We start from the raw sequence: 14,662 nt of genomic DNA on the forward strand, positions 1-14,662 counted from the left end.
TTTAGTCAGACAGCTAAAAACTAATGTCTGATTGGTTGCTGTGGGGACCGTTAGAACAATTATGTTCTACTTGCATCATGTCATTGAATACACCAGCTATTGTCAGTCTATACATATTGCAACCTATGCTTTCTCTGTGGGCTTATGACCTACAATAATAGGGAGAGTGGATGACCAAGTCCGAATTTGGGACTCATGTAGTGTTGGATCAAACGCCTTTCACATTTATTTCTCCCAGTAACTATTTTGTTGATGATAATCTGTTTTTAACTTATTACGCATACGGGGCTCTACGGTGCAAGTTGCATTCTCATTGGACTATGTCAGATTAAGTCGGGAACAAGGGAACAGGTAAGTATTACTGTAAATTAGGGATTTTTTTTCAGGTGACAGTTTTATTTTATTTTTTTAATAGAGGGACTTCTTTTTTTTTTTTTATCAATATGCCAGCAGTATTTTATGTATTTTATTATGACGGCAATTTTTTATTATTATTTATATTAAGGGCCAGATTCAATTAGGCTGCGAAAAGTCAATTTATCGCGGATGATGTAATTTTCGCATGTTTGAATTATCCCCGAATTCAATTTCAAAGACTTTTCGCCGGTGCAAAAAGTCTTAGAAAAAAAACGGGGATAAGTTTTCACCATGTTTTACATGGCGAAAAAAAGTGCAGAATTGGGGTTTAGGGGTGCAGGCTTAAAAAAAAAGTAGCCTGCACCCCTGGGAATAGCCCCTAAAAATGAACTGTATCAAAAAAAAAAAAAATGGACATCCCAAAAAAATAATTTTAAATTTGGGGTTAAAAAAAAATATATGAGGAACAAGTTTTTAAATAACAAAATTAATTCAGGGGGGTTCCAAGTATGCTTCAGGTGTTTAAAATAATTTGGGTGGTAGCGGCAGGTGCATTTTTGAAGAATTTTCAAAATGCACTTTAGGGACTTAAAAATATGCTTGCACCCATTTTTATGTACCCCAAATTTGATGGGCATAGTTATTTTTTGCCCCCCAAAAAACGAAGTGCTATTCTTCATCACTTCTTCAAAGTTGTGAACAAACACCTCCCGCGGCTATTTAAAAACCCTAATTACCTTCTGCAGGGAAAAACGGGGGTACCCACAGTGATCCTCCATGTCAGGACATCATTAGGGGGGTCCTAGGATGAATTCTTGAAAATTCCCTATTTTTCCCGATACTTACCTTTCGGGTCCCGTTTTCGCTGCTTTCTAATTGAATGCGGGGATAAAGCGGGCGCACGCCCGATATTTTATCGTTGCAAAACCTCCAGCACGGACTTTTCGCTCCAAATTGAATACCCCCTTAAGGGTGAATGGAATTTTTTTTTTTTAAAGGGGCACTAGTTTATTATTAACTAGCTGGGATACCCACTTCCTTAATTTTTTACATTGTCTTCATCTATAACCTGGATAACTATGCAAATTAGGAGTAAATGGCAGTTCAGGCAGGCGTATTCTCATACCATTTGGAATGGGGCAGCCTGACTTACAGAACAGAAATCAGTAAAGCATCTAAAATCACTTTCAAAAATCACTGCGGAACAGAGGGGGTGGTTCCAGGGCTGGATTAACGGCCACATGGCTTTGGGGCTGAAAATGTTCAATGGCCTAAACTGAGAAGGGGAGGAGCTGTGTCCAGTGCTGTGTGGGTGTGGCCAGTGTACACTTCTACACTATCAGCCCCAATGTCTCCCTAAATACATAAAAATAGAAAAATTGCATGATTTTGTGAGAAATTTGGTTTTGCTGAAAACCAAACACAACTGAACTTTGGGGTTCCGAGTCAAACAGAGTCCCGGTTGGGATCACTTTGGGGTTCCAACAGGGGCATTTCTAGAGAGGAGGGGGCCCATGTGCAGTCTCCGTCACGGGCCCCCTCCTCTCCGCCCGGCGGCCGGCAGCGCACTGAGTTGTGCGCGGCCAGCGCCGGAGTTGTAGACTCTGGGCACTAGAGTGTGCCCAGAGTCTATAATGAATGCACAGGTCACCGGGAAAATGGCCACGGTGGTCATTTTCCAGTCGTTTTACAGCGCCAGACCCCCACGCCGACGTGGGACTCCGGATAGGTAAGTAATATTATGGGTGCAGGGTGTGCGGTGCGTGGCCCCCCTGGACCCCGCACACCCTGCACCCAATATAGATACGCCCCTGGGTTCCAAGTAGAACAGAGTCCCGGCTCAGGTCTTCTCAAAAAAAAGGATCTCTCGTATTTTGGATTGCATTTAAGTCCCTCCCCTCATGATTTCAGGTGCTGTGAGGTGGTCAAAATTGACTGGATGTTAATGTTGTTAATGTTATTGATGTTATTAATATTATAGGATACATGATTTTATTATAGGTTACATGATTTTAACTGTTATTTTTAATCATTTTTTTAAAGAAATCCAAAACCAAAACTATTAGTGAAAACAAACCCAAACAATTGAGGGTGGTTTTGCCAAAACCTTAACACGATGATGATTTAGAACCAAAACATGGGGGTCTGTGCACATCTCTAGTGTCTCATATAAACTTTTTTCACTTGGCAGGCTAAAATCTCCATCTCTCGGACCCCATTAATATTCCGAATTTGCTAACTTTCTGTAAATGGTACCATTACTCCCAGAGCTCTAAGGCAACTTCTTTCAGTTCCAGAAGGCAAAGCCATCTCATATTTCATTAATGGAAGATTTGCAAAAAAAGAATTATCTGGAAATCTGCTTCCCTGATCTATGCAGTTTTCGCTTTCATCGATAACAAATGGTGCCTGTTTCTACTGATCTCAAAACTTTTTGATTGAACTTATGGTACCACAGTCTTTTCTAATCCTGATCTATGAGGTGCATACAATATCAATGATATCAAAGCAGGCAATGATCGGAAGAAAATACATATGGCCGCCATTATGAGTAATGATGTGGAACTGCCTTGTCTCTAACCATCTCTGTTCCTGTTCTTTGGGGTGATTCAATTCAGTGCGATGTTGAATAGCCCCGGGAAGGGGATCCCAGAGCTATTCAATTGACCGTGCTGTTAAGTCCAACTACAGGAATTTCTTCTCACACCCTCTGAGGAGCGAGCAGAAATCTAACTTCGGTGCGCAATGCTTAGCGCGGTTCTAACAGCCTAGTGGCCGGCACTTTAGTCGGAAATGCCGGTTAGTGCGACTAAACACCTAGCATTAGGCACGGTAACCGACTTAAGTGGTTCTAGTGAGACTTAACAGCGCGGTCAATTGAATCGCTCCTGGAACTTCCCGGCGCTATTCTAATCACGCTGAATTGAATTGCCCCCTTTGATTGCGATTTACCATCTACTACCAGCCCGGCCTACTTATAACCGCTCCAGTCTGCCTCACACCCTTACCTCTTACCTATGCCCTAACTCCAAAATGGTGCTGCCCTCTTAGGGTGTCTTCTTGCAAAGATGCCCGACTAGTATCTGATGCCCATTAGATTCTGTGCCAAGGGGGTGCCAGTGCAGTTTGCTAGCAGCAATGTGGTCATTTTGGTAGATTGACCCATCTGGCTTTGTACTTTCTCAAACCAAATTATATGATATATAACAATGCAAAAAAACAGGTGTTGTGTGCAATTTGATCATTTACAGTTTGCTCTTCTAACACAATATCTCCTGTTCCACGTGTAATAATAAGCATTACACGTTGTTGTGAAATATAATTGTTGCCAATGATGGGGGTAGACCATGAAGGTGGCCGGCAGAAGGGTCGCACCTCAGGTGGTAACAGAAGAAGAAATTTCAGGGTAACAGATAAACGTAGATGAGACTGAGCCTAGCCTACTATAGCAGAAACTGAACAAAAGTCATATAACAAGTTGCGATATCAAAACATATAAGGCCTGGATCAGTCTAGAAGGCCAGACACAACAGACATATCTATGGTACAAAAGGTACCAACACTGAACCGGATAGCAACGGGAAGAGCAATGTCTACTTAACTCTGTCAACCTCTGCCGGTAAACATCTCCATTACGTTCTCCGTGTTCCTTCAGGTCAGCATTTATTGGGCAACCATGAAACGCCAGCTAGATTTCTGTCAAAAAGTCTGGACGTTCCAAAGGAGCTGGAGGAGAGTCAGGTCACCATAAAGATTAACAATGCGGTGAGTAAGGGACAGGTCACTGACTGGGGCGGTTGTGCTTGTAAGTGCTATTAAGAACATTCTGTCACTTCACATCTAGATAGATATAAGATAATATGAAGACTGCACTTCTCATTGAAAGCTGAATAACAATTGGCTTATTTAGCAAAGATCAGGTCGCTCTGTCCCTTTCTCATGAGGTAGAGGGACATGGACCTGAAATGTTACACCTGTGCTAAATTAACAAATTGTTTATGCACCTTTCAATAAGGAGTGCCATTACTTCATGTTCTATGCCGGGTGTAGGACACACTTGACACTAGTGGTACTCGTGGACATTTTGCATGGCACTGCCAGGATCAATCTTTCTGCTCTTTCCCCCCTGCTCGACCTAATTCTCTCATAGGCAGGGGCGCATTTATAATGGGTGCAGGGTGTGTGTGGCACACGGGTCCCTGGGTCCAGGAGGGCCCCGCACTGCACACCCTGCACTCATATTAAACTTACCCCTCTGGAGTCCCACGTCGGTGCAGTTGTCTGTGCTGTAAAAAATCAGCTGGAAAATGGCCACCACGGCCATTTTCCCATCGTTTGCGCATGCACAGTACAGGGAAAATGGGTGCCGCGGCCATTTTCCCGGTGACCTGCGCATGCGCTATAGACTCTGGGCACACTCTAGTGCCCAGAGTCTATTAGTGTGGCGCTGGCCGTGCCCCACTCAGTGCGCAGCCGGCCGCCGTACGGAGAGGAGGGGGCCCCTGATGGAGACTGCACACGGGCCCCCTTCTCTCTAGAAACGCCCCTGCTCATAGGGGACTCTTTTTCACGCACTAGACCCCCTCCAAACTATAGAACCGAAGCAGGGCCTGCATCCTGGGCCTCTGGTGAGTGAACCCTGTTTCAGTTATAGTCCTGCTCATGGTGGAATAACACTACAAACTTCTAAAATCACATATCCCATTATATCCCTAATGTGAATTTACTGTATATATCATCCATCTTCTCTCTATAGACCAATGTCATGTTATATGTCGTCCATCCATCTTTTTTATCAACCAGTGTCTAATGGAACTTCAGATCCCATCAATACCTCCTATCAACCAGAGTCTAATGTCACTTTCTCTTTCCTCCTTCATATCTTCTACCAGCCAGTAGGTCTGATTGATGGCATTGCCTATCTGGGCCTGATTGATGGCATTGCCTATCTGGGCCTGATTGATGGCATTGCCTATCTGGTAAAAGCTCCTGAAAGTTTTGCTTTCCGTTGCTTGATACATACAGTCAGGTGCATAAATATTGGGACATTGACAGAATTTTCATATTTTGGCCTCTATTCACCACCACAATGGCTCTGAAATTAAACAAACAAGATGTGCTTTAACTGCAGACTTTCAGATTTTATTTGAGGGTAATTACATCCAAATCAGGTGAACGGTGTAGGAATTACAACGGTTTCTATATGTGCCTCCCACTTTTTAAGGGGCCAAAAGTAATGGGACAAACTAAACAATCCTAAATCTAACTTTCACTTTTTAATACTTTGTTGCAAATCCTTTGCAGGCAATTACAGCCTGAAGTCTGGAATGCATAGACATCACCAGATGCTGGGTTTCATCCCTGGTGATGCTCTGCCAGGCCTCTACTGCAAATGTCTTCAGTTTCTGCTTGTTCTTGGGGCATTTTCCCTTCAGTTTTGTCTTCATCAAGTGAAATGCATGCTCAATTGGATTCAGGTCAGGGGATTGACTTGGCCATTGCATAACATTCCACTTTTTAGCCTTAAAAAACTCTGGTTGCTTTTGCAGCATGCTTCGGGTCATTGTCCATCTGCACTGTGAAGCACCGTCCAATGAGTTGTGAAGCATTTGACTGAATATGAGAATATAATATTGCCCAAAACACTTCAGAATTCATTCTGCTGCTTTTGTCAGCAGTCACATCATCAATAAATACAAGGGAACCAGTTCCATTGGCAGCCATACATGCCCACACTATGAAACTACCACCACCATGCTTCACTGATGAGGTGGTATGTTTTGGATCATGTGCAGTTCCTTTCCTTCTCCATACTCTTCTCTTCCCATCACTCTGGTACAAGTTGATCTTTGTCTCATCCGTCCATAGGATGTTGTTCCAGAACTGTAATGGCTTTTTTAGATGTTGTTTGGCAAACTCTAATCTGGTCTTCCTGTTTTTGTGGCTCACCAATGGTTTGCATTTTGTGGTGAACCCTCTACACTCACTCTTGTGAAGTCTTCTCTTGATTTTTGACTTTGACACATATACACCTACCTCCTGGAGAGTGTTCTTGATTTGGCCAACTGTTGTGAAGGGGTTTTTCTTCACCAGGGAAATAATTCTTCTGCCATCCACAACAGTTGTTTTCCGTGGTCTTCCGGGTCTTTTGCTGTTGCTGAGCTCTCCGGTGCGTTCTTCTTTTTAAGAATGTTCCAAACAGTTGATTTGGCCACACCTAATGTTTTTGCTATCTCTCTAATGGGTTTGTTTTGATTTTTCAGCCTAATGATGGCTTGCTTCACTGATAGTGACAGCTCTTTGAATCTCATATTGAGAGTCGACAGCAACTGATTCCAAATGCAAATGTCACACCTAGAATCAACTCCAGACATTTTACCTGCTTAATTGATAATGAAATAACGAGGGAATAGCCCACACCTGTCCGTGAAATAGCTTTTGAGTTGATAGTCCCATTACTTTTGGCCCCTTAAAAAGTGGGAGGCACATATAGAAACCGTTGTAATTCCTACACCGTTCACCTGATTTGGATGTAATTACCCTCAAATTAAATCTGAAAGTCTGCAGTTAAAGCACATCTTGTTTGTTTCATCTCAAAGCCATTGTGGTTGTGAATAGAGGCCAAAATATGAAAATTCTGTCAATGTCCCAATATTTATGCACCTGACTGTATGTAGTCAAAGCTCAGAAAATATCAGTTTTCAGACTTGTGACCACATTTTGCCGTTAGTACATCCAGCCCCAATGTCTAATGTCTTCTCTACCACAATCAATTGGAGTACCGCAAGGCTGTCCTAGGTGCTCTGTTTGTTTTTTATCTAAACGACGTCTCTTGGCAAATTTATCATCTCTTTTGGATTTCAGTATTTTTGTATGCAATAACTACCTATCCTCTCTAGACATGTCACCATCTGTGTTGGTCCATGTCACTGAATGTCTTTCTGCCATTTCATCTTGGATGTCATCTCGCAAGCTCAAACTTAGGGCCAAATGTAATAGGGTGAGAGTTTAGCAGTAAACTTTCCCATTGGTCGAGTTTTATCTTCTGAATGTGAAAACATCTGGATGAGAGTTTAAATCGTGAGAGTTTCTTAAGTCTAAAAACATGTGAGTTTGCATGTTCTCGGACTCGCATTACATTGGGCAAGTTTAAAAAGTGTGAGAGTTTACTGCTAAACTCTCACCCGATTACATTTGGCCCTATATCTTTCCAAAACAGAATTAATAATATTTCCACTAGCAGTTACCAACCAGATTTCTCTATCATTGTTGATAACCCGATAACCAGCCCTGCAGTACCCCATAAGCCCACTGCCTATGTGTTATCCTTGACTCTGAACTGTCCTTTGTTCCACATTCAATCTGTTTCCAAATCATGTTTCATACACCTAAAAAAAATATCCAAAAAAGAAACATATCTTACACCAGTCACTGCAAAAACTCTCATTCATGCACTCCTCATCTCCCGCATGATTATTGCAATAGTCTCCTTAAAGATCTTGCCCAAGACTGTCACCCCTGCAATCCATCTTGAATGCAGCTGCAAGGATGATCTTTCCTCGCTAAACGTTCATTGGCTGCTGCCCCGCTCTGTCAGTCCCACCATTGGTTACCTGTATCCTACCAAATCTTATATATAAAATTCATTGGTCTGTTTGTTTATTGATTTGTCTGTCTGTCCGGTTATGCATTCGGACACCCCTGCATCGATTGGGATGAAACCAATGTGAGGTGGTTCACTTGGATCCTGTCCAGGTTTTAGGGGAGTCAGTGTCCCGGTCGGACCTCCCGTTCATATACGCTTTCAGAACTTTGACCCGGGGGCCTGTACTGAGCCTTCCATTAGATGGATTTGGACGAAAACTTCACAGAGTGATAACATTGGATCCTAGAAGACATACTAGGGGGTTAAGGTCCCGGTCAGTCTTCGCGTTGGTGTACGCTAGGCAGAACTTTGATCTGCGGAGCCTATTCTGGGCCTTCCACTGGATGGATTTGAATGAAAACTTCACAGAGGGGTGGCAATTGGTCTGTAATGCCTAAAGGAGTGGTTGGGATCGGTCTTCGCGTTGGTGTATGCTGGGCAGAACTTTGACCAAGGGAGCCTGTTTTAGGCTTTCCACTGGATGCATTTGGATGACACCACATAATTTGGATGAAAACTACACAGTGGTAACATTGGACCCCAGAAGACATACTAGGGTGTTGAGGTCCTGGTTGGACCTCCTGTTGGTGTACGCTAGGCAGAACGATGACCCGGGAATGCTGGGCAGAACTTTGCTCCGGGGAGCCTATTCTGGGCCTTCCACTGGATGGATTTCAATGAAAACTTCACACAGGGGTGGCAATTGGTCTGTGATGCCTAATGGAGTGGTTGGGGTCCTGGTCGGACATCACATCAGAGTGTGCCGGGCAGAACGTTGACTTGGGCAGCCTGTTCTGGGCCTTCAATACTTCAGATAAAATTCAGGCGCTTCAAGATTTCAATTAATTAAATTAGAAAATATAATGAATGGAATATTCTTCCTCTTATATTTAATGTTTACTGCTCCTACTGAGTATTTCTTATATACTCCACAGAAAAATCCAAGACTTATGTTATTTCATAATAACAAGGAGCGCAGATATTTATATAGTCTGGTATTTAATAAAAATGTACATACAAACGTTTAAAACATATTAAAAGCAATCACAAATTGTATATAACAAAAAAACCTTGTTCTGGGCCTTCCACTGGATGGATTTGGACATCACATAATTTAGACAGAAATTTCACTGAGTGGTAACATTGGATCAGAGAAGACATACTAGGGAGTTGAGGTCCCAGTCGGACCTCCCGTTGGTGTACGCTGGGCAGAACTTTGACCCAGGGAGCCTGTTCTGGGCCTTCCACTGGATGGATTTGGATGAAAACTTCACAGAGGGGTGGCAATTGGTCTGGGATGCCTAATGGCATGGTTGGGGTCCTGGTCGGACCTCATGGTGGGGTGCCCTGGGCAGAACTTGGACCAAGGGAGCCTGTTTTGGGCCTTCCACTGGATATATTTTGACAACATCACATAATAATACTTAATAACTTGCAGATTTAAATCCAGGCAACGTCGGGTTCTTCAGCTAGTTCAATATAAAATACTTATACTTACACATAAGGCTATTAACCAAACTACGCCGACATACATCTCTTTGCTCATCTCAAAATTTCTCTGCACGAGATCTGCGTCTTTCATCCACGCGCATCGCCTGCTCCCAGTCACGGTTACAGGACTTTTTTCGGGCTTCACCCACTCTGTGGAATGTCCTCCAACGCACAATAAGACTTTCTTCTAGTCTCCAAACCTTCAAGCGTTCCCTGAAAACTCACCTCTTCAGACAGCTAATCCAATTCCAGAACCACCCATATAACCTCCATAAGCTATCCTACCCGATTATATCCCCTCTTTACAGTCCACACATAACTTTACATATGTTCTCTTTCTTCACTTTCACATATTGCTGACCCCAAGCCAACATTCCTATGTGACTGGATCATACAGCCCACGAAGAGCCTCTGCAATCTGGCTGGACCATTATACAATATTAGCACCTATCCTTGTGTATCAGATGCCTGTTTTGCTATAGACTGTAAGCTTGTGAGCAGGGCCCTCTTACCTCTATGTCTGTATGTTATTCACCAGTCTCATTTCTTAGAAAAAAAATAAAAATTCTAGAGTCTTTCTAGCACCACTGTATATTCCAACTACTCCTCTCTCCATTAACCGGTTTGTATTGTCACTTTATATCCAGTCTATCAACCAGTTTGTTTGTTTGTTTTATTTTGTCCAGAGAGATGGGTGCACATTGGCTCTTCGAAACTGGGATCAATTTAAAAATATCAGCATCAAGGACATGGTGTCACCGCGACACTTCTGTGTAGAGGGGGAGATGTCGTGCAAGGGTAAGTTTTTTTCCTGCGGAAATAAGAGACTAAATAAAATGGACCTAATATATCACTGCACTCCTTACTTACAATCCTTGCGACACTGATATTGTTGTATAGTATATGCTGATACTGGTTGTGTTCATAACAAATTATGTGGCTGATTCAGCGGTGCAATGCTGAACGCAGGTTCCCGATTATCAGGAATCTGCGCTTGTGCAGGTCCCTTTCTGTGCATGTGCAGAATGGGTCCTGCATAAGGTCATTTATGGGGCGGTGCGGGAGAGGGAATGGCCAGCGTTCCCGGAAGTTTTCCGGGAGTGGCAACGCAGGTCTGCGTACATTGATCGCGATGGTTATCCCAGCCTGCGACATTGGTTGCGGTGCTGTGATCGTAAATGCAGCAGGGGGTATCAGACACCTCCTACTCAATTTGCATATTTGCAGGGATGGAATTGCAAAGCTGCTTGTGTGCGGCTTTGCAATTCCATCCTATGGCGAATCACCCCCTATGTCCGTAAAAACCGCAACCCGTCAGCAAATTTTTAATGAATTGTATGAAGATGGTTCAATAAATAAGGTGACAAGGTCTCTCATTGCGCAAATCTATTCAACTCGTACATATATGTATAATCAATAGGGTGGCCTTGGTACAGATTATTTTTACACATAGACGCAATACATTTGTTCCAACGGGAGACCAAGGCATCTATCCCAGCATAGAAGAATCAGTGTCAAGTGCCTGAGGCCAGGACATGATGGCTTGCTGAATTTCACCGTCAGTTGCGAATCACCTTCCACCCAGGAGCTTCTTCAATGGTCCAAAGAGATGGAAATCACTCTGTGCCAGGTCAGGGCTGTAGAGACGATGGTCCGGTACCTCCCAATGGTAGCTCCATAACAATTCACATTGGACTTAACATCGCGGTCAATTAAATAGCTCCGGGAACTCCTTCCCCGGGGCTTTTCCACATCGCGCTGAATTGAATCGCCCTGAATGTATCTCTACAGGCAGTTTTTCAAATTCCACAACCACTCAATAAACCTCCCTAAACTATTTAACCTGATTAACTCACTTCTACACAGTTCACACAAAACTTACATGTGTTCTCTTTTAATACTTAAGAACCCTCTAGGGTTGCTGGTTTAATTTCTGCTGGATCAACCAATCTATCATTTATTGAAAAGTTTTTATTTTTTGTTCTAGTTTTATTCCTCACTGAGGAGTTGATTCTAAGTCAAAAGCAGCTGTGTCCATGTGTGCCTCTTTGTGCCGCAGTCGCATCTTCGACTTTATGCTAGTACCCCTATAAGCTCTTTCCTGTGGTATAGCTGTGGGCATGCCAGTGCAAAGACTGGAACGCCCACTTTGAGCTTCTTTAGACACACCCACCGGCAGCATCGTCAAAGCTCGCACCGACCCCATGTTAGCTGCAGATTGTCCGACGGAGTATGGCCTCCAATGTAAGCGATTGTGTCTCATAGACAATAATCACCTCTGCGACACGCCAATAATACCATCTATGTGCGTCTGAATAGACACCTCCCAGTCAACGCTCAGGAACACCCATTACATTTGCAATACAATTTAGAGCCTGCGGGTCGATCCTGTGGCTCTGTACGCTCTTGCACACCTTTTCACACTTGTACTGTGCAGCTTTATCGTCACGGAGGCGCATGCGCAGTTGAAATTAATGCTATTCTACAGTATGTGTATAGCGGCACAGCGCCCGACTCAGAACAAGTTCCTAATTGTATAACAAATCGATCTGTCCATAAACCATGTGACATGTCCACCATTTCCCTCCCCTAACAGGTGAATCAGGCGGCTCTCTCTTTGTTGACTTGAGGGAAAGGCAAAGATTCTTTCAGGTGAGATACACGAGAGAGAAAGACAGACAAAACACTTCAGTAACATGATGGAAAGCACAGAAACGTGCTAACTACCAATCCCATATTAGCTTTCAAATTTGCACTACTGCTTCTCAAAGCTAGTTTTTGATTGGTTGCTAAGGTTAACATGACACATGCACTGTTTTTAATGCACTTTCAAAACTTATGGGGATTTTCATTCACTCGGGGTTAGATTTACTACAGCTTGTAGAACAGACAAGAAGTGGTGTTGCCCATAGCAACCATACAGATTCTATAATTTTCTAGACTGCAATAGAGAAATGATAGTCAGAATCTGATTGGTTGATATGGGGAATACCACTTATTTTTAGAAAGTTTAGTAAATCTATCCCCCAGTCATTTACCTTTGTGACTTTCCGTGGTCTCTCAGTAACTCCCCCCCTCCCTCATCTCTTAGGTTGGGATTCTCAGTTTTGGAATATATAACCCCTGCAAAATACCTGGAGTGCGGAAACACAATGATAATGCCCGGGATTTCTATGTTAACGTCATCGAGGTCTTGCCCTGGCTGCGCAAACACCTTGCGGGAGAACTGGATTTTCTACCAGGAATACCAGACCAGGCGGAGATCGTCTGTCCCAAGTAGAGCCCGGCGCGGCACAGATCTGTTCCTGATGTCTGATCGCAATATGTTAACCGCACACATCAAATTCTTTAGCGTGTCACATGATCCTGCCTGATGTACTTTATTATCTTGCAGCTTTTATTTTTATTTTTTTATATTGGGCAGATTTTTCTGTTATTTGACTGAAGGAAAATGCTTAATCTTGTCTAATGAGAGTGGCTACCGGCTTCCTCTGTGTGCAGATTACTTATCTTACTCGCTGAATAAATAGTTATTTTATAACAAAAAAGTGAGTAGGGAATGCTAGAAAACACGGAAAAAAAGTCCCTTTGGCTTCAATATTCATAGTTTTGTGCTATGCTTTTATATTATCAAGTTATCGTCATAGGATCGGAATTCAGCAAAAAAAAAAAGTTCAGAGGATGGCAGACACAAATCAGAGAGATAAAGGAATAAATTTAGGGGCCTATGTATCAAAGCTTGATGAGAGATAAAATTGTGAGATATAAATCACCAACCAACCAGCTTCTAACTGAAGAGACTGTGTTTGAAAAATGACAGCTAGGAGCTGATTGGTCAATACTTTTTCTCTCACAATTTTATCTCTCATCAATCTTTGATACATAGGTCCCTTAGTGAGGGCACGTACACTCCAACAAATGAAATTTATCACACGGTGGAAACCCCATTATTAGATTTTATCCTGTGAAAAGGGGGCCGTTATTTTGTTCCATACACATTATGTTCTAGGCCTATTCTGCGTGACCAGTTTCCCGGCCTCCCAGCAGGCAGCCATTTATGGACTGAACCAAAATTCAGAACAATGAAGCCAATCCAAAAGACGTCTTGCCTTCTAATATTGGTTATAGTGGTTCCCAGTGATAGGTTTAGGGTAATACAAACTGCAGCCAATCAAGTTTTCTTTTCCAGTATTTTGGAAAACGTACCGGAAAAAGTTAATTCATTAGAATCTGGTTACTAAGGGTGATGGCAGCTTTGTATGTACTCCTGCCCCGGTGTCCACACACACATCCCAAGGTTGGTTGACTGTACACAGCAAGAGGAGCATAGGGGATGGAATCTTCGCCTCTCTAGTAAAAAAAAATGTAAATATTAATAACTTCCACTGTTGCTAACTTGTGGGCGAATTTCTGATTCTTAGTGTGCAGAAAATAGCCAAACACAATGACAATATTTATAAAACACTGTAAAGTTATACTACACTTTCTCCAAAAGTTATTGCAATATTATTAATACTTCATGTCATTCTGTCCAGCAGAGGCCCTCTCTATATATAAAGCATGTATTAGTATAGAATATAAAGTGATGGGCTAAGAACTTACAACCGTAAAGCAGCAATGGCAAAGAGACTTGCCTGGACCATGAACCACGGTCAGTGGTCTACTAAAGACTGGAAGGTTTTATGGACCCATGAATCAAAATCTTTGGTTCATCAAGCAGGGTTTTTGTATGTTGTTGAATAGGCAAAAGGATAGTTGCTTAGTGTCAGGGGTTTATTTTTGTAAAAGCCACCGCAGCCGCTTCCCAGCGTGTATAAGCCCACCATCTAAAAGGGCAAAGCTTTTAATAGCAAAACACCCCAAATTTTTGTAAATAAACCCCTGTGACACCAACTATCAAACATGGAGGAGGAAGTGTGATGGTCTGGGGCTCTTTTGCTGGACCTGTGACTTGCACAGTGTTACAGGCACTCAACAATAAGGGAAAAAAAACTGCATTTTGCAGTGGCATGCAATACCCTCTGGTCTACGCGTAGTTGGTTACGGGTTCATCCCACAGCAAGATAATGACCCAAAACATTCCTCCAGGCGGTGTCAGAATTACCATAAAGGATAGTAACAAGATGGGCTTTCAATGATATAATGACCAGCACAGTTTCCAGGCTTAAA

The 14,662-nt window shown here is 42.8% G+C and overlaps 1 protein-coding gene across 2 annotated transcripts in view; it reads left to right on the forward strand.

Annotated features, from left to right (window-relative positions):
* The window catches only part of LOC148506615 (complement C2-like), a 73,323-nt gene extending 60,314 nt beyond the window's left edge, over positions 1 to 13,009 (forward strand). For both annotated transcript variants that reach the window (XM_088446579.1, XM_088446580.1), the window contains exons 15-18: positions 4,013 to 4,122; positions 10,180 to 10,291; positions 12,090 to 12,145; positions 12,585 to 13,009. In XM_088446579.1, coding sequence (XP_088302705.1) covers positions 4,013 to 4,122; positions 10,180 to 10,291; positions 12,090 to 12,145; positions 12,585 to 12,773 — 467 coding nt within the window. In that variant the 3' untranslated portion in view covers positions 12,774 to 13,009. The remainder of the gene's footprint in view (positions 1 to 4,012; positions 4,123 to 10,179; positions 10,292 to 12,089; positions 12,146 to 12,584) is intronic.
* The last annotated feature ends 1,653 nt before the right edge of the window (positions 13,010 to 14,662 follow it).

This window comes from Taudactylus pleione, unplaced genomic scaffold (genome assembly GCF_031769625.1).
Source record: "Taudactylus pleione unplaced genomic scaffold, aTauple2 ptg000400l, whole genome shotgun sequence".
Taxonomy (NCBI): domain Eukaryota; kingdom Metazoa; phylum Chordata; class Amphibia; order Anura; family Myobatrachidae; genus Taudactylus; species Taudactylus pleione.